The sequence below is a fragment of the Diplotaxodon limnothrissa genome, linkage group LG14 (assembly GCF_057381915.1).
Source record: "Diplotaxodon limnothrissa isolate DT_005_m linkage group LG14, D_limnothrissa_male_GT1.1, whole genome shotgun sequence".
Taxonomy (NCBI): domain Eukaryota; kingdom Metazoa; phylum Chordata; class Actinopteri; order Cichliformes; family Cichlidae; genus Diplotaxodon; species Diplotaxodon limnothrissa.
This window is the reverse complement of record NC_140609.1, coordinates 41,205,844-41,229,173: the sequence shown is the minus strand read 5'-3', so window position 1 is coordinate 41,229,173 and position 23,330 is coordinate 41,205,844. Positions and strand designations below refer to the sequence as shown.

The following is a 23,330-nucleotide window of genomic DNA, read 5'->3' as shown; positions in this document are numbered from 1 at the left end:
CAAACTGTATAAATTGCACTTCACCATTGACAATTACTGCAGTAATAGAGCAGCAAGAGCAACGCATCAGTACTGTGTAGTATGTGCCGTGCTGTAGCAGTTTGTGTGGTCCACAGGGGGATCAGGGTTTGCAGGGACCTCCGGGGCCCTTTGAGTATGTTGACCCTCCCGAAGACCTCTACATCAAAGGAGACAAAGTAGGTGGAGCCTCACTCTGTTACAGCCTATCAGATGGCACATTTAAGGGGACTTCCTGTTTTCTGTTAAACTTTAAATAGCAAATGTTGCAAATGTTGATTTCTGATATCTCTTGTTGTTGGGAGGCTTTGCTCTCGGTTTTCTCACGCTGGATATGTTGGATATTTCAGGGCTCCCGGGGGGTTAAAGGAGTCTGTGGAATTGACGGACAGCTGGTAGGTTAAATATCTTATTTAGGAACTTGAAGTTCTCTTTGTTGTTCGATTCTTGGGCACCAGGCTCACTTGAAGGTTAGGATTCTCCCGATTTATGGAGTTCAGGACTATCGCTCATCCTGAAAATTGTCATCTGTAATCTCGTGTTTGAAGGATACTCAGCTGCCGTTTTTAAACCCCACTTGGTTGTTGTGCCCCACATCTCCAAATATCATTTTAGTAGCACTGTTACTGATCAGATATTTTTTATTGAATTGTGGTCTCAGGGTCTGAATGGGTCACCTGGGATGGAAGGGGAGAAGGGGATTTTGGGGCTTCCTGGACCAAGGGTAAGATGTGCGATCAATATTAAGCAGTTTTGATCAGACTATAGACTTTAATTAGACTTGAGATGTCATCAATCTTTGAGGTATTGATGCTGAACGAACTGTGTTTCAGGGACTCCCTGGACAACCTGGTCTGCGTGGGAACAAAGGAGTTAAGGTTGGTCAAAGCAGAAGATTCCTGTTTCTACTTCTGTGCTGTTCCTCGGATCATCAGGTCTGGTTTTTCTTTGGTGTTTTCAGGGAATCCAAGGAAGCTCAGGACTCCCAGGTCTGATTGGACGAAATGGTCCTAAGGTCAGTCTGTTTCCTGTATATTTTATGTCACTGTGGATAAAAGCAAAGCTTCCCATCCATCCCAACTAAACACTAGGAACCAGGGAACAAGGAGCACAGAGCATTGTAGCACACCACGACAAAGGGCGAGAGAAGGCTCGGAAAATGTATGCAAAAGGTAACGAGGGCAAAACGAGCAGGAAGTTAACCAGAAGACCAGTAAAATGGTCCACAGACAGGTGCAGCGTCTGCATCACTGAAATTCATCCATCGTGAAAAGGACTCTGAGATTCTTGAAGTCCTACACTTTGAGCAGTTATCTGTCCATGACCTCGGACGTCTGATCTCTACCGCGCAGCTGCAGACCTCCCCGCTGCGTGGTCACCCCCTGGCCAGCAGAGCCAGATCAGCAGTAAAAACCAGCACTGAAACCTTTCGCCCATTCACAGATGTAGATGTTCTGTTACTAGAAGCTGTGAACCCGATGATCTGGTTAGTATCATGTAAACAAAATGACCTCAGTAAAGATAAAGCTGTCGTGTTCTGTGTGTTCTCAGGGCGAAAGGGGAGATCCCGGGCCTCCAGGCAACCCCCGGGAGGAAGACATCACGTACACCGGTATGGATCAATGCACCAATCAATCAGCTCTTTCACAATTCTTCTTCTCTGGTGTCCAATGACTACTTTATGTCTTCTAGGTCAAGTTGGGGATCCCGGGTCACCCGGCCCGCACGGCCTTAATGGAGACAGGGGGCGGATGGGAATACCCGGCCCCCCAGGACCGCCTGGCAGATCAATAGTTGGTGAGTACCTGCATATTTTACTGTTTCTGTAGCAATGTGAGCTGGCAAACATCTCAGCACAGCGCGATGACACAGGTGAAACATCTTTATATGATGGAAAAATACGCTATCACTGAGTATTGGAGATCTTTCCTGACAGATATAAATCATCATCAGAAAAACCGTCTGGCATAAAGTTCTGTCAAATCAAAAAAGGGAAAGCTTCCTGCTGTGGATAAAGGAGCAGAGTCTGGGTCAGAGGGTGGGTGAGGTGGTGCTTCCTACCTGATGTTCAAATGGTCTCAAACTTTAAAATCGTATCGGAGAGTTTTTTAAGATTTTACGCGCTATTACGAGTTTGTGTAGTCAGATTACAAATGGGATGAGACCACAACGTTGGGTCATTATCTACCACTTTGGGGGGTTTAATGATGATGAAGTTGGCGAGGTGGTCTGAGACTCATGAGGCCAGATTTAAGGTGGTAGCAGCCTGATGTAAGGCAGTATGAGGTTGCTGTGGTGAGATTATTTGAAGAAGTCAGCTTCTTGTTACTTTCAGTTGCTGAACACATCTACATAATGCACATGTCTTTATCCTGTCTCGTCCACAATACTCTGACTCGTAACTTGAAGCTGGTATTCAATACCCTCTGCACAATCCACTTCTTCTAGTTTTATATCTCCTGGAGATTTTTTATATTCTTATAAATGCACCATGGGGGGCTTGGGGTGAAACGGCATTTCGGTGCGCTGTACACTGCGTATACTGGACAATAAAGACCTCGACTCTTGAATCTTGAATGAATCTTAAAGTTGAGCTACGGTGATTCAAGTGTCATGGTTAGATTTAAGGTGGTATGAACTTGATTAGAGGCAGCATAGCGGTGCTGTGGTAAGAAGGATGTTTTCTGCTCATGTTTAAGGTAGTATGATAGTTTTTGTTGTTTTCTTCAGGACTGCCGGGAGTTGTAGGTCAGAAGGGAGTTCCAGGATGCAAGGGGGTCAGAGGAGATCCAGGTCAGATCTCTACAGAGAAACCCACACCTGGAGAACCTGGAAAACCAGGGCGCCGTGGATTCAGAGGACATAAAGGACAGCGAGGTGTTCCAGGTACCAGACAACAGTGTTTGTCTCTTAGTGTTGTACACCTGTAGGTGCCTGCAGGGTCAGACTGCAGATATTAACAGCAGGTATGGGATGTGTCACTGTCCCAGTTGATTTTTTTTCTCAATAATCTGACTTCCTGTTTGTCTTTAAAGGTACCTACTGTCTCCCTGGAGCCTCAGGACCACGTGGGGACCCAGGTGTGCTTGGACCCACGGGGTTTCAGGGCTCACTGGGAATTAAAGGTCAGTTGTTGGAGACATTGACTGAAATTGTGACTTTTACACCAGTTAAAGGTTTAGAGGGTGGAAGACTGATGAGCTGCTTTTAACCTTAATGTGAAATATGTGCACACTCAGGCCACGTCACATTACCACAGTTTGCGTTTGCTAAATGGGGAAAGAAGAGATTAAAAAGATGAACAATGCTTTTGGCTTTTGTCCCACGATCAGTCAACAGTTTTGTTACGGTACCAACACCCCTGTCCACATTATGCTACGTGAATCGTGCAGCGGTCATTTTATAAACATCAACTGACGAAGTAATTTAAAAAAGGCAATCTGACCTTTTTAATGCCAGAAACCAAAGGTATCATCACCATGCTAAAGTCATCACTAGCTGTTTCCTTTAGGTTCTCATTGTACTTTATCCAGATGAGTTTTATTGGATGAAACTTCTGGCTAATGCTAACTTACCAGCTAACCATTTCCAGCTATGAAGAGCATAACCTTAACTTGCTTCCTCACTCATGTTGTTGCTGTGAAGCCTTAGACGGTACGTAGATTTAGCTTTGAGATGTCACCCACTGGTGTGTTAACCCTTTAAAGCCGGTCAGAGCGGGCACGCTCCATTTTGCGCAACTACTTTTAAATCCCAGTAGCACTGCAACCACGTAAGCTAGCGCAATAATTTTCTTTGCATATGAAACCGGAGGAGTTGTACTTACATCTGATGCCATCAGCTTGTCCTCGGTCACAGTTTCCTTCCACATAAAGCTTTGCAAAAACTGCATAAAAAGCACTTGCAGCAACAAAAACATAATATTCCAGAAACACGCTTTGCTGATCCGATCAGCTGTTCGTAACACTTCCTACATTGGCGACGTCCGCCATGACCTGCCCGAAACCGGAAGTGACGTCATTTTTTCGGAAATGTAGTTTTTTTTTACCATCAGGGCCTCATGAGCCTATACTGGTGTTTTTAAAAGTTTTCTTTGACTTTATGACTTTCTGTGTCGTTTCTGGGATGCTGAGGACTCATACTGCACTGCTGGAAATAGTTTATTTTGATGCACATGCTGTTTTTTTGCAAATTTGCATCATAATATTTATTTTCGTTTTTCCTGCAGTGTATAAAAATTGGTGTATTTCAAAAATAAAACTATGAAGACACTCAAAATAAATTTCCTGTGGTGGGAAACTATTTTGTGCAACTTTTTTCTATTTACAGTAGACATATATGTTAACAAAACAAAAACGATTTTCAATTTTTCTGTAGTTTATTGCACTTTTTTGCAATTTATGTAATTACTATGCACTTAATGCATACATATTATTAAAATATAGACTGTAATGGTTGTATTGATGTATAGCAACTTGAAATGCTCCCAGAAATGGCGCTACAGCATGTAAAAATATAATATAAGCTCTGGCGGACTTGGTTCTATGGTAGGTCTTAAAGGGTTAAGACTTTAGCTGAGGACTTCACGGTCTCCAGCACTCGTCGTATTCTGATTGATCTATCGATCTGTGGCTGACTGACTGATTGTGAAACCGCACGCTGTGGCTAACAAATTGTGACTGAGGTATTAACCAATGAGCATGCTCCTAAATAACCTTCCTCTCTTATTCTGAGCATAATTTATGAGCATAATTTATAAAAACAGACTTAATGTTTTAATAATAATAATAATAATGGATTGGATTTATATAGCGCTTTTCTAGGCACCCAAAGCGCTTTACAATACCACTATTCATTCACTCTCACATTCACACACTGGTGGAGGCAGCTACAGTTGTAGCCACAGCTGCCCTGGGGCAGACTGACAGAAGCGAGGCTGCCATATCGCGCCATCGGCCCCTCTGTTTTGTTCAAAATGACCTCAAGAGTGAGTTTGGAAATGTGTACTAACGTCTTCAAAGCGAGGGGGCAGAGGGCACTTTTCCCATACACTTCAATACAACTGGAAGTCTTTTGCAGTAACAGGTGTCGCCACCTTCAGCTGTGTCCGTCTGTTATACTGTCTATAGCGAAGACATCCTATGTTGGCCTTAAGTAGAGTCCATGTTGCCCGGACAGCCAGTCGTAGTGACGTTATTAATCAATCAGATCGTTTTGCTAATGTTTGCTGGAAGTGCTCAATAAGGGTTAGAGATCGATCGAACCCTAATTTCTGTGTTTTAGGTAGTTGTGGCAGCTGTTCTTGTGGCCTTCCTCTTGTACTAAGAGGTGCACCTGGCCCTAAGGGTGACTTGGGATTTCCAGGCTTCCAAGGATCCTCTGGACCCACAGGTCCTCGGGGAGAGTACGGTGTTCCCGGAGACACAGGAGAGACTGGTGAGCAGGTAAAGCAACTGAGCAACAAGGTCAGAGGTCATCTGAGCAGCCACCACTGCTCTGTTTATTTGACTGATTGCTTTGTTTACAGGGTCGGGCCGGATTGCCGGGTATCAAAGGCTTTAAAGGACAGAAAGGAGATTTAACAGTGGAGGATATCGAAGGTGAGTCCCAGTCTGTGCAGCTGTCTCCCAGCACACTTATTATTGACAGTAACATCAACATAACCTCCTGTGAATGCTACTCCTGTCTCCAGGTGAGAAGGGAAACAAGGGACAGCGGGGCCCTGCAGGCAGACAAGGGTTCCCAGGAAGAAGAGGACAGACTGGGCCCTCAGGGGTCCCTGGAAATCCCGGTTTCCAGGTCAGTCGGGTTAGAAGATAGGAGGAATGAGGATTGGAAGATGTTGTTCAAGACGGGAAAGAGCGAAATATGAGAAGCAATAATGTGAAAGAGTTTCTCAGCAAGTAGTTTCTGTTTCAGATGTAATGAGATGATGTTCACATTACAGCTCACTGATCATGTCTGCGCCGCTTTTCCTTTTGAACGAATGTTTATCAGAATCCTCCGATGGTCAGTTTAAGAACATGTTTCCTGATTGCAGTCCTGTGACAAATTAAGTGGATCCTTGTTGCTTTTATAGGAATTAAGAGAAGTAAATGGCAGCCAGGTGCTGCTGATCAAACGCACCGGTTAACTGATACTTACCAATCGTGAGCATCGTTATAAAAGCAGAATCTTCTAGCAGCTAGTCCGAAGCATTCAGGTGTGCGTTAACAGAAAGCAAAGGAAAGACGTCAGCAGTGATCTTACAGACTAAACTGTTGCTCCAACCTAGGAGAGGTTATACAGCTATTTTCAAACAAGTCCATCATTCTGCAGTGAGAAAGATTATTTACAAGAGGGAAACATTAAGACAATTTTCTCAGTGATGGATGTTCCAGCAAGTTCATCCCAAGATCGGACCATTCGATGCTCAAAGAAACGACAGAAACCTAAGAGCTTTGCCTCACATTCTGAGACACTACAGGCCTCGTTTTCAATTTTAAAGTTCATGACAGCACAGATGGAAAAAGACTGAACAAGTTTGGCTTGTTTGGAAGAGTTTACAGGAGAAAGCCTGTGGACTAAGTGGACTATGAGCTCCTCTGTATACCAACGTAGTCTAGAGTCAAATGTGAGGCCATCTATCCCGAAGCTGAAGCTTGGACCAAACTGGGGCATCAACGGGACAATGATCACAACTGTATGCCAGAAAACACACTGACACCACATCTGTTATATCCATGAATCTGTTTATAACTTAAAGTTGAGCGCTGAGAAATGTGGATGACAAACAGTGAGATAATCAGAATGTCCCTGTTTTGCAGTTGTCCTGCCATCAGTCATGCTGTTCTGTCTCTTGACCTCAATTTGTCTGTTCTTAGGGGGAGAGTTTTTTCAGCTTCCCTGGAGAAAGGGGCCTCAGAGGAACTACAGGGTTAAAGGGATATTTAGGACCTCCAGGTCCCCGAGGACCAGATGCAGATGGAGCTGTGGGAGAACGTGGACTCCTTGGGGATCCAGGACCTACTGGATCCTGTGGCCCCCCGGGGTTAAAGGGGGTTAAAGGTAAGAATCGTTGTTACGAAAAACGTTTGGTTCTCACTTTCTGTGGATTTTACCAGAGTTTTGCAGCTGAATCCATATATACGGTTCTGTTTTCATAGGACTGACCTGAACATTTATAACACCTGTCCTCTTAACATCTGTCAGTGCTGACTCCTTTTAAGGTCTAAGTCCGGGTTTGAGTAGAGTATGTTTCTCAAACAGGATGATAACGTAACATCCGTTGGTCATCTGTGACTCATCGTTTAGGGCAGGGGTGGGGCAGGATGTGTCCTTGATCCATCACAGCTGATTTAAATGGCCAAATGACCTCCTCAACATATCTTGAAGTTCTCCAGAGGCCTGGAAATGAACTAATCATTTGATTTAGATGTGCTGATGCAGGGTGAGATCTAGAACCTGCAGGACACCGGCCCTCGAGGCCTGGAGTTGGACACCCCTGGTTGAGGGTTTGAGATTGGTTTTGTTTTAGAATAAAACACTTGATACAGGCAAATTTAGGAAACTAGATTGAAGTTTCAGACATTTCTGCTTTTGAATTATTCTATTGAACGTGTTTCCAGGGCAGCACGGTGGCGTGTTGGTTCCACCACCTGACTCTGACCTGGTCTGTGTGGACTTTGCATGCTCTCCCTGCGTCTGTGTGGGTTCTTTCCGGGTTCTCCGACACGCAGTTAGTTAGGTTAGGTTAACTGGTGAATCTAAATTACCTGTAAGTGTGTTTGTCCTGTGTCAGGCTGGTGACCTGTCCAGGGTGTACCCTGCCTCTCGCCCCTCTTGTTTTTCCATTTAGGTTTTCCAAACAGGCAGAAATGAAATAAAAAGGAGTCAACTTGAAACCTGTGGGTGTTTACGGTGACGGCCTGAACTCAATATTTTGGAGAAAACCAAACTTAATCTGAAAATACAATTAAATATAAATGAGTTGAGGGTTTTCTTCAGCACTGAGTACTTGTGAAGTTCATAGGAACACTTTCATTAACTTTTTTAGCCAAAACCTTCTAACTGGTGTCTACTTAACCCTCCTCTTCCTCCAGGTGACCCTCCACCCTTTAGACCCATAAGACCACGTGCCCCTGGAGAGAAGGGAGACCCTGGAAGTGCAGGTAAATTTGATCTGTAACATCTTTATGTTTGCCTGTTTACAGTACTTCCTACTCACCTCTCTCACCTTTCAGGCTACACAGGTTCCCAGGGTTCTCCAGGTTTTCCTGGTGGCATTGGGTCAGATGGACCTAAAGGAGACAATGGGAAGGATGGACTTCCTGGAATACCTGGGAAACAAGGTACCCAAGCAAACCTTCCGCTTCTGTATCTTCGCCTGTAGGTTACATGAGCAGAAGAGTTACCTTTAATTATTTCCCCTCCTCCTCCTGTAGGACCTCAGGGTGTCACTGGAGATTATGGAGATGAAGGACCTGAAGGCTTCAGTTATGATGGAGATCCAGGTAAGTTCCACAATGCATCAGCACAAACCAGATCTGGTTGATGCTCTGGCTGGTCTGGATACCAATGAATTCTGGAGCAGCTTGTTTCACATCCAACTGTGATCTTGAACTTTGTTCGCCTGGCTGTGGAGGATCTCCAGAAAGTATCCTGAGCGTTAATAGTCAGTTTTCACTGGGAACCACATGGCATATTCTGGAAGCCGAATGAGTTTGTTCCGCAGGAAAAGAGATAAACCTCATCATTCTCAACAGGGCCTGGTTCCTCAATCAACTTAAATTCCCAATTAACTCTAGGATGAACTTCTACGTACCTTCTACAAGGTTAGTTTACAAAACTCTGGGAAGCAAACGAATTCACAGAGATGTCAGAAATTCCTTCAGAAATCTGCCCCGACCAGAAGGAACTCTTCCAGCCTTTCTGTTTTCACTGCTGTGCAGCAACGACCAGCAGAATAATTTGAACAGCTTCAATGGCCGAAAATTAGAGGCTTACTGGTAGGAGTGGGTTTAAAAGATCGATTTCCCCATTCAAATTCTCGATTTTAGTGTGAATAAGGTGAATAAATATCAATTCATTAAATCCTGAATTGATTTTTAAATATAAATGTATTTTGCCAGAAGTGGCAGCATCTCATCTTGAAGCTCACAAAACTATTTCAACAACAGATAAAACGGCTAAAAAGAGAAGCAGATAAACGGATTCTGCACAAAGATGTAAACGCAGAGCGTGGATCGTCCACAGACGCCGTCGGCGCTGAGAGTCGACGGCTCACAGATCCTGAAGCTGCAGGTTTCGTCACTCTGACCACTGAACACTGACTGAACCAGCAGCAAAAGAAGATCAAACTGCGCTTCACGTTTGATAACCATGCTCATGAGCTCCCTCTGACTTTGGCTGCTGTACTTCCTGCACAGCTCTCTCTCTCTCAGCACTCAGAGACCAGTTTACCATCAAATCTCTGCTTCCTGCATTATTCTCTGTTTATTAGCCACCAGTCTGCTGCTGTGTTCAGTGCTGTCGGCCTCTGACAGCAAAGCCTCGTCTCTGCTGTTCAAACTGAACGAATGGAAACAAATGACTGCTCAGCTGTGTCTGTAATCAAACCTCATCAGGTCATGTTCACATGTTGATTCATGGTTTGCTTCAGTTTTTGATCGACTGCAGAATATTTTTAAGGTTTTCTGCTATAAAAAGCCAGAACAGGAAAACCTGCTTCATGTTTCTCTGTTGGATCCTCAGTTACACCTGCTGTGATGCTCACACCTCTGATGAAGTCTCAGTGTCAGCTTTGGTTTATACACAGATATGAAACATGGATGTGTGCTGATAAATCTTTCTAATAATAATATTTATGTCTGAGTTAAAACTTAATTGAATCGAGAACTTGTGATTCAGAATTGAATCAGTTGTAAAAATCAGTGATGCCCTGCTGGCTCCGTGTTTCTGTCTAGTTTCTAACTTTTAAAAAGTGCTCGTTTTAAGTTGCACCCAGTAAAGTCTAAGTCGTGACTGTGATAAGCATCCTAATCTACAATTCCTTACTCTGTTACTTACCTCTGTGGTGGCAGAAGGTTTGGACTTTAAACCCAAACCATTATGAGCTGTTTCCAGACTGTTTAACTTTATGTGCACCAGGCTCTCCGGGACTTCGAGGCTCTGCAGGTCTCAGCGGACCAACAGGAGACTCTGCTTTTGGGCTCCCAGGCTCTATTGGCTTTCCAGGGACACGGGGCCCTCAAGGACCCAAAGGAGTGCCTGGCGACCCCGGCCAACATGGTCTACCAGGTGATTTACATCTCCGGCTAATTGTACTGATCCACGACATCGTGCTCTGGGAGGTCCATTTACTTTGTATTTTCTGTTTTGCATCACAATTTTCTGTGTACAAGATAGCGAGATAAACTATGCTGTGGTTTTACTGCGTGTAAACATATCCCTACCATGTTTAGAATAAAAGCACCAGTCTTGATAACAGCATTTTTAGCTCACCAGTGCATTTTGGTTAAGGTTCAGTTAGCATCCAGCCATTTGTATAAACTCTTCAGCTGTTTGCAAAACCCAAATTACAACTGGTGGATGATGCTGAGTTAAAGAAAGGACACTTGAATCTTTTCTTGTTTTTGTACAGGCATCGGTGGTCTCCATGGATGTCGTGGAGCAAAGGGTCAGAAAGGAGATGATGGAGCCCCCGGTATAACTGGCTGCTCAGGACCCACATCGAACCGATGTGATCCAGGAAAACCTGGTACCATGGGCCAGTCGGGCTTTCCGGGATCTATTGGAGCCCAAGGTAAACAAGCTCACTTTATTCACCCGGCAGCTTTTAATGTTATTAGGTTTCATTTAACTTTAGTTTCTTTGGTTATTTTGCTTTTTATCTTTGACAAATGTTTTTTATCACAGTAGTTCCAGTAAGTTCTGACTATGATGTCATCACTTTCAGGTATTTTTGGGGATAAAGGGGAGATCGGCAGCGTTGGTTCTGAAGGAATTGGCCGCAAAGGCTCTGTGGGTGCATCAGGACTTCCAGGTGTCCGTGGAAAGCCTGGTTGTCAGGGCCCCCCTGGACTCAATGGAAGCTCGGGACTTCAGGGCACTGGTGGTCCAAAAGGTGAGTCGTACATATATCCTAACCACAGACTGATTAAGACACTTGTTTTATACATGTACGATTTCATCACAGGTTTAAAAAGATCGTAAAGATCCTGCTCATTTGATCTATGACCTCACTAAATATTATGCTTATGGCCTCAGGCTCTAGTTTCAAGTCTTATTGAATAAAACATGATCACGAGACAAATTTTGACATGTTTAAGGTCTGACTGGACCCCGGGGCTGGGAGGGGGTGCCTGGGAACCCTGGAGAGCCTGGTGTCCCCGGAGATCCAGGCATGACTGGAGAGAGAGGGTTCAACGGACGAGATGGTGGTCAAGGAATCGAAGGGCCAAAAGGACAGAAGGGTAGACTGATACAGAGTGATACACTACAATGCTACTGCAGTACCATTACCACATATCTTTACAGTAACATTACAACCAATTGCCACAATTCTACCACAGCACTGTTACTGTGTTCCTAAAGATTACTGCTATTACTGTAAACATGCATTAAGTGAGACTTCCTGTCATTTATGAGGAAACATGGATGTTGACGATCCAGCTAATTCGAGCTCACCTTTTTAAAACATTTCCCGCGTGTCCCCTGCAGGCTTTCAAGGTCCAACAGGCCCTCCAGGACCAACCAACTACATCCGCATTAAAGGAAAGACAGGAGACCCAGGACATCCCTCCACTGTTGGATTTACTGGACCTCGAGGTCAGAATGATACTTTGTTGCCAAGCGGCAGTATCGTGGCCTGGATTAAGCACTAATTGATCAGAAAGTGGAAGGTCACCTGAAAGACTTAGTTAGACATAGATGCCACTCACCAAAACTGGAGCTCAGACTTCTTGGATGGTCGGTTAGTACAATTAAGTGCACAACAGCCATATTATTGGTCGGATAATTGGATTTAAAAAATCCCCCAAAAGGCTCCGTCAGCTCAAACAGTCCAGAGGTCCAGTTAATAAAGAACTCTTAGTGCAGTTGTTATGAAGGAGGAAATTATGGACAGAAACCAAAACACGTTGGGTATCGGTTAATTCTTTACTTATCTCAATAAAGAGCGTGGAATCTTCATTTCCCACGATGCTTTGGAGGTTCTGTGTGACAGATCGACTTTGTCCGCACTGAACTTTCTGATTTCCAACATTTTTTTTCACTACAGGAAGCAAAGGTATGCAGGGAGCAGCAGGCAAGCCAGGGCATCCAGGGTGCGACGGACCCCCGGGCATTGTAGGACCCCCCGGGCCCCCTGGACCCTGTGGCAAACAGGGGCCTGCGGGACTCCCGGGACTGAAGGGGTTTGAAGGATACTGTGGCTTTCCCGGAAGCGTTGGAGATCCAGTAAGGCAGCTGAAGACATCACTCGACTGACCCAAATTAAAAGCTTGATGAAGAAAGTTGCAGAAGCTGCCCTTTATCTCGATCGCCATTTGTGGTGCATGTGAAAGCATTTTGTAGTCATTCATCAGACTTGCTGTGTACTTGCACCTCGGGAGTCATGGTTAACATCCTTAGGCTGTTTGTACCTTCGCCTTTTTATTAAAGAACCAGATATCCAGATGTTTCTCGTATACATTGATGATTTAGGGCCCAAGCCATGCTGCCATCTGGGCCAACCAGGGTCACCTAAGAGGATAATAACATGGATAAAAAGTCAACTACAGCAACTTTTTCTTCTGTATGAAAGAATCAGAATGTTTGGATGCTCTCAGCTGCGACTCAGGATATTCAAGCCCAGCCAGGAGGAAACTGTTTTTAAATGATTTTTTATGTTTACGTATTTATGTTTCTGAGCTGCTCACAATCATAGGTGAAGATAAATCTGGTAAATCAAAAGCTTTACCTCAGGCCTCGGTTCTCCTCCTGTGGTCCAGTACAGTGCCTACATTACTGCTAACATTCCAGCAAATAACTTTATAGTTAAACTCTATTGTTTGGGGTAGCAAATGACTGAAAAGGCCATTTAGTTTACAATAAATACTTGGGAAATTAGCAAAAAGAGCACTCTTTGCCTTGAAGTGGTCCTTGAAGTGGTGCACAGTAAGCTTTTCAGTTTAAGACTTTGATTTGCTCAAAAAATGTTCAGAAAGAGTTGCAGGAAATATTGATCTGTTAATTTTGCGATTGCAGGGTGACAAAGGATGCTCAGGGAAACCTGGTGAGCCTGGTCCCCCAGGATGTAAAGGTCCCAAAGGTACAAGGTCACCCAGTCATGGTAATGTTTTTCATGTGTTCCTTTGTTGTGCAGGCTGTAGTGAAGAGTGTGCTTGTGTTTCAGGTAATAAAGGGGAGTCTGTTGGTTGCCCTGGTCCAAATGGAGAAAGGGGGCCTCGTGGAGACAAGGGGCACCTAGGTGATGATCTGTTTCTGGCTGTGCAGCGTGAAGTTTGATGTTTGAGTTAAAAGTAACCAGAGTAAGGAAAAAACAGGAGAATGAATCAGGTGTTAATTCCTGTTTCTCTTCCTCTCAGGACCTCCTGGATCTCCTGGAGATCCGGGAGGGTTGGGTTTTACTGGGGCTCCAGGAGAGAAAGGATCCAAAGGAGAGAAAGGACACCATGGAAACATCGGTCCTGGAGGTACATAGATGTATTTTCAGTGATAAAGAGTGTATAACTCATTGGTTATCCATGACCTTATTAAAACTGTTTTCTCTGTCAGGTGTGATTGGGCCCCCAGGTCCCAGGGGTCAACCAGGTACTCCAGGTATTGAAGGTAAAAGTGGGGGTGATGGTCCTCCAGGACACGAAGGCTACCGAGGACTCAAAGGTTAGAACCTACTTTAAAGTCAGTTACTTTACAATTTCAAGTAACGAGGATTAAAGGACGGTTAATCTGGAGCCTTTAGTTTTTTTAACATGCGTCAGGTTGCTGATTCGGCGCTTCAGAGGTCGAGATAGAGACTGTTCAGATCAAATTTCAGCTGTAAATCAAGTCTTTCTTCAGCTTTAGCTTTAGCTTTAGCTTGAAATGGTACGAAGGGAAAAGTGGTGAACTGCCAGAGGTTAAAAAAAAACGAAGGTTACCCAAAGCTGAAAAATGATGTACATTTCAGAATTATGGAGGTTGATCAAGTCTTGAAAGCTGATGCTACCAACTAACTCCAGCTACAGCCCCCTCTGTCTGCATAAAGCAGTGCTGGACACACTGTGGTAGCATTCACTCGTCAGCATCAGCTGAACAGTACTGTACTGCAGAAAGTAGTGTGATGCTACAAAAACGGTGAGAAAAAGGAAATTAACAAGAGAGACAGACCATCATAGAAATGCAGGTCTGTCCTACAGAGAGACTGCAAAGAAAGTCAAGGTGTCAGCGAGTCCAGTTTCCTTCAGCATCAAAGGCTCAGAAACAAACTGACAGGAAGAGGTCTGCAGACCCACAGACACGAATGAATCAGACACACGTTTCTGAGACTTAACAGCTGTGTGACGGCGGCTCACAGGACAACAGCTTCAAGAAGCTAAATAGTGGTCGTAGTGAGCAAGTCTCAGTTTCAGCTGTGAAGAGAAGACTTCGAGCTGCAGGTTTGACGGGACGAGCTCCAGAAAGAAAGCCAGACGTCAGAATGAGACAAAGAGGCTGTCTGGGCCACGATTAGACTACTGAAGGCTGGAAGAAGGTTTTATGGACTGATGAATCAAATATGAAATCTTTGGTTCATCACGCAGGATCTTTGTACGCTGTCGAGTAGGTGAAAGGATGGTACCAGTGTGTAGCATGGAGCATGGAGGAGGAAGAGTGACGGTCTGGGGCTGTTTTATCGAGCTGGTTTGGGATGAACTGGACAGAAGAGTGAAAGCAAAACAACCTGCAAGCCACCATCATGGGACCTTCTGCTACAGATGTGGGACAATATTTGATGTCTATTGTAGAAAGACCACGGGTGTGTTCAGCTGTTAGATCTGAACTTATTTACACCAAAATTGAATATTTTGGTGTAAATAAGCCAAAGTGTGATGTCCACATATGTGGACGCCAGGTCCTAGGAGGTTAAGGCATGTGGAGCATGAAGTCACCAAACTCCAGCCACCTTCAGCTCTTCACTATAGAAACTCCAACGAGCTGTTCCTCTGCAGCAGAAAAATAAGTATCAGGCTAGTTTCACGAGGCTCTGTAGGTTGTTAGGCGGGCTTTTTCTAACAGCAAAGAAAGAACATTTTTGTTTCTAAATGTGCTACAGGTATTTTAAAAACACAAGAACAATGAATTTAGATACAGCATTTTAGAGAGTTTTGCACGAATTGTACTGACTAGAGATGGCACGATACCACTTTTTTATGTCCGATACCAATACCGATATCATAAATTTGGATATCTGCCGATACCGATATGAATCCGATATAGTGTTTTTTAATCAACAAAACTGTTTTTTAAATATCTTGCTGCATTTTGTATAAGTTCATACTCAAGTTTAAAACAACAACTACACTAAAGCTATTCTGTTATACCTGTATGCAAAAAAAATGTTTCATAGTTCAGCAATACTGATCAATCTAATAAACTTAAACCTACACCATCCTCCCTATTCTGGTATTTTAAAGAGTACTTAGCGTAAATATTAAGCAACCTAACTAATAGGGTTCCAACTCCCAGTAACAACAAAAATAAATAAATAAAAATAGGGAACCACCCCTCACGCTCCACCTCATGATGCTTAATCGACGTAATCAACCTTAATTTGATGCAGTGTGAAAAAAAATGCACAGAAATCAATTATTTTTCAAGAAATATTAAATAGATTCAACATCTTTCTTCAACAGAATTGCAGACTGCACAGATGGTACCTTCCCAAAGGAAAAAGTACTATAGCTTACTAGGGTATATATATTAGACTTAATAGTTACTATATACAGTAATGGACTTCTATTCATTTTGCATCAAATTAAAACTTTGGGTGTCAGATAATTATTTATTAAAAGCTCGACATTTTAAATGAGAATAAGAAAGAAAAGTATGTCTTTGTGCCCCCTTTTCCCTGTTAATGCCCTATCGGCCCCCCTGGCTAAACTTTGCTAGATCCGCCCCTGCACAGTTACCAGCGTCAGCTACGTAGAAAAAGATCCTCGAGTAGAAAGTAATAATAAATAAATTCTAACAACAGCTGATCAAGCTTAAACGTGCTGCTGTTGTTCAGCCGCTGGTTTCCTCTTTCTGGTGCAAAGTGGGCCAAAAGCAAACTAGAGACACGGACTCGCGACAGAAAAGCTGATCAGCTGATCGTTAAGCAGTTTCATGATTGAAGTAGCAGCAAGAAGAGGCAGTCGTTTGTTAAGCTTAACGCAGGAATGCTTTACAAACATTCAGAGATGGACTTACACACTTGCTTTACTTCTCTCGGGATAACTTTGTCGGAGATGAAATGCCGGGTTGCTAGCGAAGCTCCAAATGCTATCCAGACCACCGACAGGTCCCGCATGCCACAGCCGCTCTATCACGTGATGCATACTGCTCCGACGTGCTAACGTTCTGAGGTGAGTTACGGCGTGTTGCAAGTTTTGTGAGGTGCTTTCGTGATATTTAATGGATCGGATTACATTTTTTATTTTTCTCCGATATCCGATCCAGTAATTTAGGTCAGTATCGGACCGATACCGATACGTAATATCGGATCGGTCCATCTCTAGTACTGACTGTAGCAAAAAAAGAGGAAACAAAAAGAAATATCCACAGACATTGTGGGTCCCTCAGATCTGCAGAAACAGTGTGTGAGATGGTTTGGTTTTGTTGTGCCAGGTCCTCCTGGACCGCTGGGACTTCATGGACTGGACGGACTGAAAGGAGAGAAGGGGGCCACTGGGACCAGAGGTGTACACACACACACACACACACACACACACACACACACACACACACCAATTCAATTTTATTTATATAGCGCCAAATCACAACAACAGTCGCCTCAAGGTCTTTATATTAAGGTAGTAATGTCGACCCTACAATAACACATACAGAGAAAAACCCAACAATCATATGACCCCCTATGAGCAGCACTTTGGCAACAGTGGGAAGGAAAAACTCCCTTTTAACAGGAAGAAACCTCCAGCAGAACCAGGCTCAGGTGCGAGAAGGAAGACAGGATAAAGACATGCTGTGGAAGAGAGACAGAGGTTAATAACAGATATGATTCAGTGCAGAGAGGTCTGTTAACACATAGTGAGTGAGAAAGGTGACTGGAAAGGAAAAACTCAATGCATCATGGGAATCCCCGGCAGCCTACGTCTATTGCAGCATAACTAAGGGAGGATTCAGGGTCACCTGGTCCAGCCCTAACTATATGCTTTAGCAAAAAGGAAAGTTTGAAGCCTAATCTTGAAAGTAGAGATAGTGTCTGTCTCCTGAATCCAAACTGGAAGCTGGTTCCACAGAAGAGGGGCCTGAAAACTGAAGGCTCTGCCTCCCATTCTACTTTTAAATACTCTAGGAACAACAAGTAGGCCTGCAGAGCGAGAGCGAAGTGCTCTAATAGGGTGATATGGTACTACAAGGTCATTAAGATAAGATGGGGCCTGATTATTTAAGACCTTGTATGTGAGGAGCAGGATTTTGAATTCTGGATTTAACAGGAAGCCAAAACAGGAGAAATCTGCTCTCTCTTTCTAGTCCCTGTCAGGACTCTTGCTGCAGCATTTTGGATCAGCTGAAGGCTTTTCAGGGAGTTTTTAGGACTTCCTGATAATAATGAATTACAGTCGTCCAGCCTGGAAGTAATAAATGCATGAACTAGTTTTTCAGCGTCACTCTGAGACAGGATATTTCTAACTTTAGAGATGTTGCACAAATGGAAGAAAGCAGTCTTACATATGTGTTTAATATGTGCGTTGAAGGACATGTCCTGGTCAAAAATGACTCCAAGGTTCCTCACAGTGTTACTGGAGGCCAAGGTAATGCCATCCAGAGGAAGAATCCAGACAATCCTGCAATTTAACTAACTGGTGTGTTTCATACTCCAACAAAGTAATATATTAACATTTTACACAGAACATTTTTCTTTACAATGCAATAATGCAGTATGTGACATTACTTTGTTTTTTCCCTAAAATGGTCCCCGTACCCCCCACCCCCATAAATGAAAGCATTCCTCTGCAGATGATCACAGATCAGCCTATAATTAGAGATCCATTCAAAGACAGCTGGGTCAAGCTGAATAAAAAATGTTGTTGAGGTGGTCGTTTTCAACATTTACATGGGTGTTAAAATCACCCACAATATTTATTTTACCTGAGCTGAGCGTCGCATTCAACAGAAACTCTGAGTAAGGCCCAGGTGAATGATAGATAACAAAGGATAAAACTGGTCTCCAGCTAGGGTAACCAAGGCTAAGAGTCAACCCTACGTGTGATGTCCACATATGTGGATGCCAGGTACTAGGAGGTTAATAAACTGGAGAGCAAGATTGCTGCCACTTCTCCTCTTGGGCAGGTCCGTTGAGCATTTTAACAGTTATTATTCTCATTATTATTATTATTATTCTCATTTAAAGTAACATTTTCCTCCCGTAGTAACCAGTTCTCTGCTAGCTCTTCTAAATCAATATCTTGATCAATTATTAAATAGTTTTCTGATACGGATTTAGAAAAGAGAGACCTAATGTTTAATATTTTCACTGTGTTACTCTTTGGTTCAGATGTGGATACTGTATTGTTCTTTCTTTGTAATTGTTTATGTTTAAGTTGTTTGTTGCTGGTTTTTAGTTTGTTTTTTGTCTGTTTGGGAGCTGACACAGTCTCTATGGAGATGGGTTTTTGGGGGGGTAGCAGGAGGAGAGAAGCTGCAGAGAGGCGTGTAAGACTGCAAGTCTGCTTCCTGGTCCCAACTCTGGATAGTCATATTATGGGGGGTTTAATAAATTTGTCCATATTTCTAGAAATGAGAGCTGCTCCATCCAAAGTGGGATGGATGCCGTCTCTCCTAACAAGACCAGGTTTCCTCCAGAAGGTTTGCCAATTATCTATGAAGCCCACATCGTTTCTGGGACACCACTCAGACAGCCAGCAATTTAAGGAGAACATGCGGCTAAACATGTCACTCCTGGTCTGATTGGGGAGGGGGCCAGAGAAAACTACATTGTTTTGGCAAAGTTACACACGATTACATATTATTGTTGGTAAGTTCTGGTTCAGGCAACCAGGTGTCGCTGCTGTCAATGTGAATTATAATTTCACCAAATCTGTTTATTCTTAGCCAACAGTTTCACGTTTCCTTCAGTGTTTCCTGCTCTGGGCTCTGGATCAATGATGGCCACTGGAGCCTCTCGCTTCACATTTCTAAGAACACTAAGAAAAGTTCTGCATGTTCGTGTTGTTGTAATGTCGTCTGGTATATTATTAGATTAAATCTATAAAGTTGTGTAAAAAAATGAACTTATCCTGGCAGAGTTGGGGTTCAAAATTCTGACTGGGTTTAGTTCAGAAAGGTACAGATTTTGTTTTAGAGATCTTGACCAAAGGTCCACCTGCAGAGCAGAATATAGCTGTTGTTATTGTGAACTTACTAATGATTATGAGACATTAATTCTCCTCATAGATCTTAAAATTACTTTCTATAAATTCTATAACACATTTTCATTTGGTCTGTTTTTTCAGGTCGGGGCTTTCCAGGTGTTGAAGGTTCCTTGGGTCCACCAGGAGATAAAGGTCCTCCAGGGCATCAAGGTCTTTGCGGCACATCTCAACCTGGACCACCAGGATACAAAGGCCCCGTCGGAACCAAAGGTCTGTACCAATATGATGATCTCTTGCTGAATTGCTGAATATGTAAATCTAAAAATCCTACCTTATCCTTTATTCTTGGTCAGTTATACGCCTCTCTGTGCTATTGTAGGGCCTCCAGGTAAATGTGGACCTCCAGGTAAACTTGGACCAGACTGCAAAACTCCTATCAAAGGGCCCTGTGGAGATCCTGGCTGTCCAGGCCAAGATGGAGAGCCAGGTCAGACTTGAGACTAACTTTTTAAAATCAGCCATGTCATTATAACCTAAACATTTCTTAATAGGTTATAGAAAGGTTCACGATTATCCAGCAATTTTCATGTTTTTGGCATTTTGTAACAGAAGATTTATACGGCCTAAATGCATGTAAGAGATTTGAAAGGTAACATCTTCTAGTTTATGAAATTATACTCATTCAGTGGCTAAAATGCTTCTTAGCCCTAGTTAATATTCAGTTTTATTTAAATTTAAGTGACAGATCATGCTGGATGACCTCTGACACGGGACTGATGTTTCAGGGAGTCTTGGTGAGATCGGGGATCCTGGTCAAAACCCTCCAATTCGTGGGGATATTGGGGACAATGGTAACGTGGGATGCCAAGGGCCAAAGGGACCAAGAGGATGCCCAGGACATATAGGAACACAAGGTTGCACTGGATACCCAGGACAGAAAGGTTAGAGTCCAACAAAAACAACACAACAAAAATGATGCTGACACTTATTCTGTTGGTCACAATTCACTTGACAACCTGACAGATCTCAGTTGTGGGTTACATGAACGTGTGCGGTGTGGGAATACATTAGCTGGTATATTATTAAGTGAATATCTTGATTGACCCTATTACTGAAAAAAACAACTAAAAGTGATCTTCATTAGATGACAGATGATGGTTGGGTTACAAAGGGACAACTGATAACTGTTTGTGGAGATCATAGCATTTCTACTCGTTGGTGTGGAGCTGTAAGTCATCTTTTGTCAGTCTTTCAACAACAAAATTCTGAGTGTTGCATTTCTGCTGAAATGATAAATTCAGACTTTATTCAAACTTTAAAACACTGTGATGCTGAGAAAACCACCAGTGGATGCATTTTATCCTCTTTTTCAGTTTGTGCTTAAAAACTACAACAAAGAACCAAGAAAAGGACCTAAACTCTGAATGTAGCTTTCTAACTTCATCGTGTTTGGCCAAGAATGTTACGGCCGGGTAGCCGGTGGGATGTGAACACAAAAGCAGAACGCACAGGACGTGGCCGATGAAACTGCCACAATAAAGAAAATAAGCAACAACATTAACAGAACAAGAACTAACAAAACCTAAACTGGGAAAAACTAAAAAATGAAACCTGAAAGTGCTGACGACACGAACCATGAACGTGAAACAGAGAACTCAACAGTGAACAGATGGAGACAGAGGACTTAAATACACAGATGAGTAACAAGGGAAGTGGAAACGCATGGGAAACACAGCTGACACAAATGAACAGGACGACACAGGGGAAGCAAAAATAAACACACTGAACATGGAACGCGGACTGTCAAAATAAAACAGGAAACATAGTGAGATGTAGACTGTGGCAACACGAGCTAGACATGACAGGCTGGAGAAACATACAAGCATGCAGACACGGGAGACATGGAACCAACCACAGGGAGGGAAACATGTAAACAGGAAGGAGACGAGACACCTCGACCAGTCAACATGGACTCAAATCTAACTAAACATAATAACAAATACAAAGATAAACTTGATATTAAATAACAGACAACTAACACATTATAACTCAAAAAACATTAAGCCCAAAAGGTGGGCCAAAGCACCCAGGACCATGACAAAGAAGGCAGTTATACTGTTACCGTTATTTAAATCTTTACAACACAACTGTTGTTATTTAGAATAGTTCTTGTGTTTGAGACAAACATAATTTTAAGGTAATGGTCCTTTAAACTAAAATAAAATAAAATAATTTTAAAATGGATTTCTTACCAGAAGTGATGACATCCCTAAAAAATCGTGGCCCGCGGTCAAGCTACAAGTTTAAACTGAAATCCAAAACACAGCATCATATTACGAAAGAACTTGAAAGACTGAACAGACAACAGTGGCTTAAACATCCACGTGCAGCTCTGAGTGAAGAGGTGTCATTACACAGAGATTAATGCATAGCTCGGTTTTTGTGCTCCCCACATGAAGGTAAAGGGTCATTGTGGTAATTCTGAGGGCTGAAAAAACTGAATGTCAACAGATAGAAACTTTTGGATGGAAACACACTGGGTACTACAGAGCTGTTGTGTATTTTTTATGTCATGCTCACTTAGATAACACGTCTGTGAATTTGTGTGATCAGGTATGAGAGGCGATAGTGGTTTGTTGGGAATACCTGGCCCTCGAGGTTGTAAGGGTGTTCCTGGTCACTGTGGATCTCCAGGACTTCCTGGATCTCCTGGAGATCATGGACCAAAAGGGGAAAAGGGTGACACCTTAGATCCTGAACTCATATCACCTCCAAAGGGTCCTCCTGGAGAAACTGGCTCAACTGGTCAATTTGGACATCCTGGCCTGAATGGAGAACAAGGCCCATGTGGTCCTAAAGGTGAGAAAGGGCAGAACTCTCATAATCATATCAGAATCTTATCTTACAAAAACCTCTGATTGTTAGATTTGACTGCAGTCATCCCAAAAAGTAATCATTATAAAGACTAGCTTCCTGGAGGTGAGGTTTCAAAATAAAACCTTCTGATGTCAAATTACTCCTAACATCAGATCTAATGTCAGTGTAGCTGACTGTTGTGATGCTTGATGACCTGTTTCAGGTGATAAGGGAGATTATGGACCTCAGGGATGTAAAGGCTGCGATGGAGCCCCTGGTCTAAAAGGAGACAAAGGAGAGCCAGGCCTGCCAGGAGAGAGTGGAGTAGTGGGACAGAAAGGTGAGACCTCTCCCTGTCTGACTTTTACCACATTTCTACTGAAGCAGTTTAAGGAACCTTTGCTGGTCTAAAACCAAGAACAACATGATTCAGGAACTGGGGCTGTGTTAAAGAAGGCCAGTCGCTTTCTTTCCAAGCTCCTTAAACTGCCATCACCTGGATGACTGAGAACCTACTCGGACTGGGACTGTCATAACCAACAAGACCAGCTCAAATCTGCTTTGACTGCCAACAACACCACAGAGCTGTTGTAGCTTCTAGATAGGCTCAACTAAGCAAAAGCCAAAGTGTGGACACGGGCGTTTGTAACATCACTTACTGTTATGGTCTTTGGGTCGTAGGTAACCGTGGTCCAGAAGGTGAAAAGGGTTCTCACGGACCAACCAAAGAACTGAACTTGGGCTTGTTGGTGATGCACAGTCAAAGTGCAAACACTCCCAGGTGTCCAGGCAACATGAACACCCTGTGGGAAGGATTCAGTCTGCTGTATCTGGAAGGCCAGGAGCGGGCACACACTCAGGACTTGGGTAAGTACATATTTATAAATCCCACAGCAAACTCTTATTCCAGAACCGCTC

General features: G+C 43.3%; 1 protein-coding gene across 1 annotated transcript in view; it reads left to right on the top strand.

The window, feature by feature from the left end:
* The window catches only part of col4a4 (collagen, type IV, alpha 4), a 55,560-nt gene that overhangs the window by 29,057 nt on the left and 3,173 nt on the right, over positions 1-23,330 (top strand). The window contains exons 13-45 of the mRNA XM_085370234.1: positions 117-197; positions 369-413; positions 680-742; positions 852-896; positions 980-1,033; positions 1,570-1,630; positions 1,711-1,815; positions 2,749-2,904; positions 3,054-3,143; positions 5,302-5,462; positions 5,546-5,618; positions 5,711-5,817; positions 6,882-7,065; positions 8,100-8,168; positions 8,241-8,348; positions 8,442-8,510; positions 10,147-10,296; positions 10,640-10,801; positions 10,955-11,122; positions 11,328-11,471; positions 11,719-11,826; positions 12,278-12,456; positions 13,246-13,309; positions 13,394-13,468; positions 13,587-13,694; positions 13,777-13,884; positions 16,849-16,920; positions 19,698-19,826; positions 19,936-20,043; positions 20,342-20,497; positions 22,170-22,415; positions 22,636-22,752; positions 23,094-23,279. Coding sequence (XP_085226360.1) covers positions 117-197; positions 369-413; positions 680-742; positions 852-896; positions 980-1,033; positions 1,570-1,630; positions 1,711-1,815; positions 2,749-2,904; positions 3,054-3,143; positions 5,302-5,462; positions 5,546-5,618; positions 5,711-5,817; positions 6,882-7,065; positions 8,100-8,168; positions 8,241-8,348; positions 8,442-8,510; positions 10,147-10,296; positions 10,640-10,801; positions 10,955-11,122; positions 11,328-11,471; positions 11,719-11,826; positions 12,278-12,456; positions 13,246-13,309; positions 13,394-13,468; positions 13,587-13,694; positions 13,777-13,884; positions 16,849-16,920; positions 19,698-19,826; positions 19,936-20,043; positions 20,342-20,497; positions 22,170-22,415; positions 22,636-22,752; positions 23,094-23,279 — 3,751 coding nt within the window. The remainder of the gene's footprint in view (positions 1-116; positions 198-368; positions 414-679; positions 743-851; positions 897-979; positions 1,034-1,569; positions 1,631-1,710; positions 1,816-2,748; positions 2,905-3,053; positions 3,144-5,301; positions 5,463-5,545; positions 5,619-5,710; positions 5,818-6,881; positions 7,066-8,099; positions 8,169-8,240; positions 8,349-8,441; positions 8,511-10,146; positions 10,297-10,639; positions 10,802-10,954; positions 11,123-11,327; positions 11,472-11,718; positions 11,827-12,277; positions 12,457-13,245; positions 13,310-13,393; positions 13,469-13,586; positions 13,695-13,776; positions 13,885-16,848; positions 16,921-19,697; positions 19,827-19,935; positions 20,044-20,341; positions 20,498-22,169; positions 22,416-22,635; positions 22,753-23,093; positions 23,280-23,330) is intronic.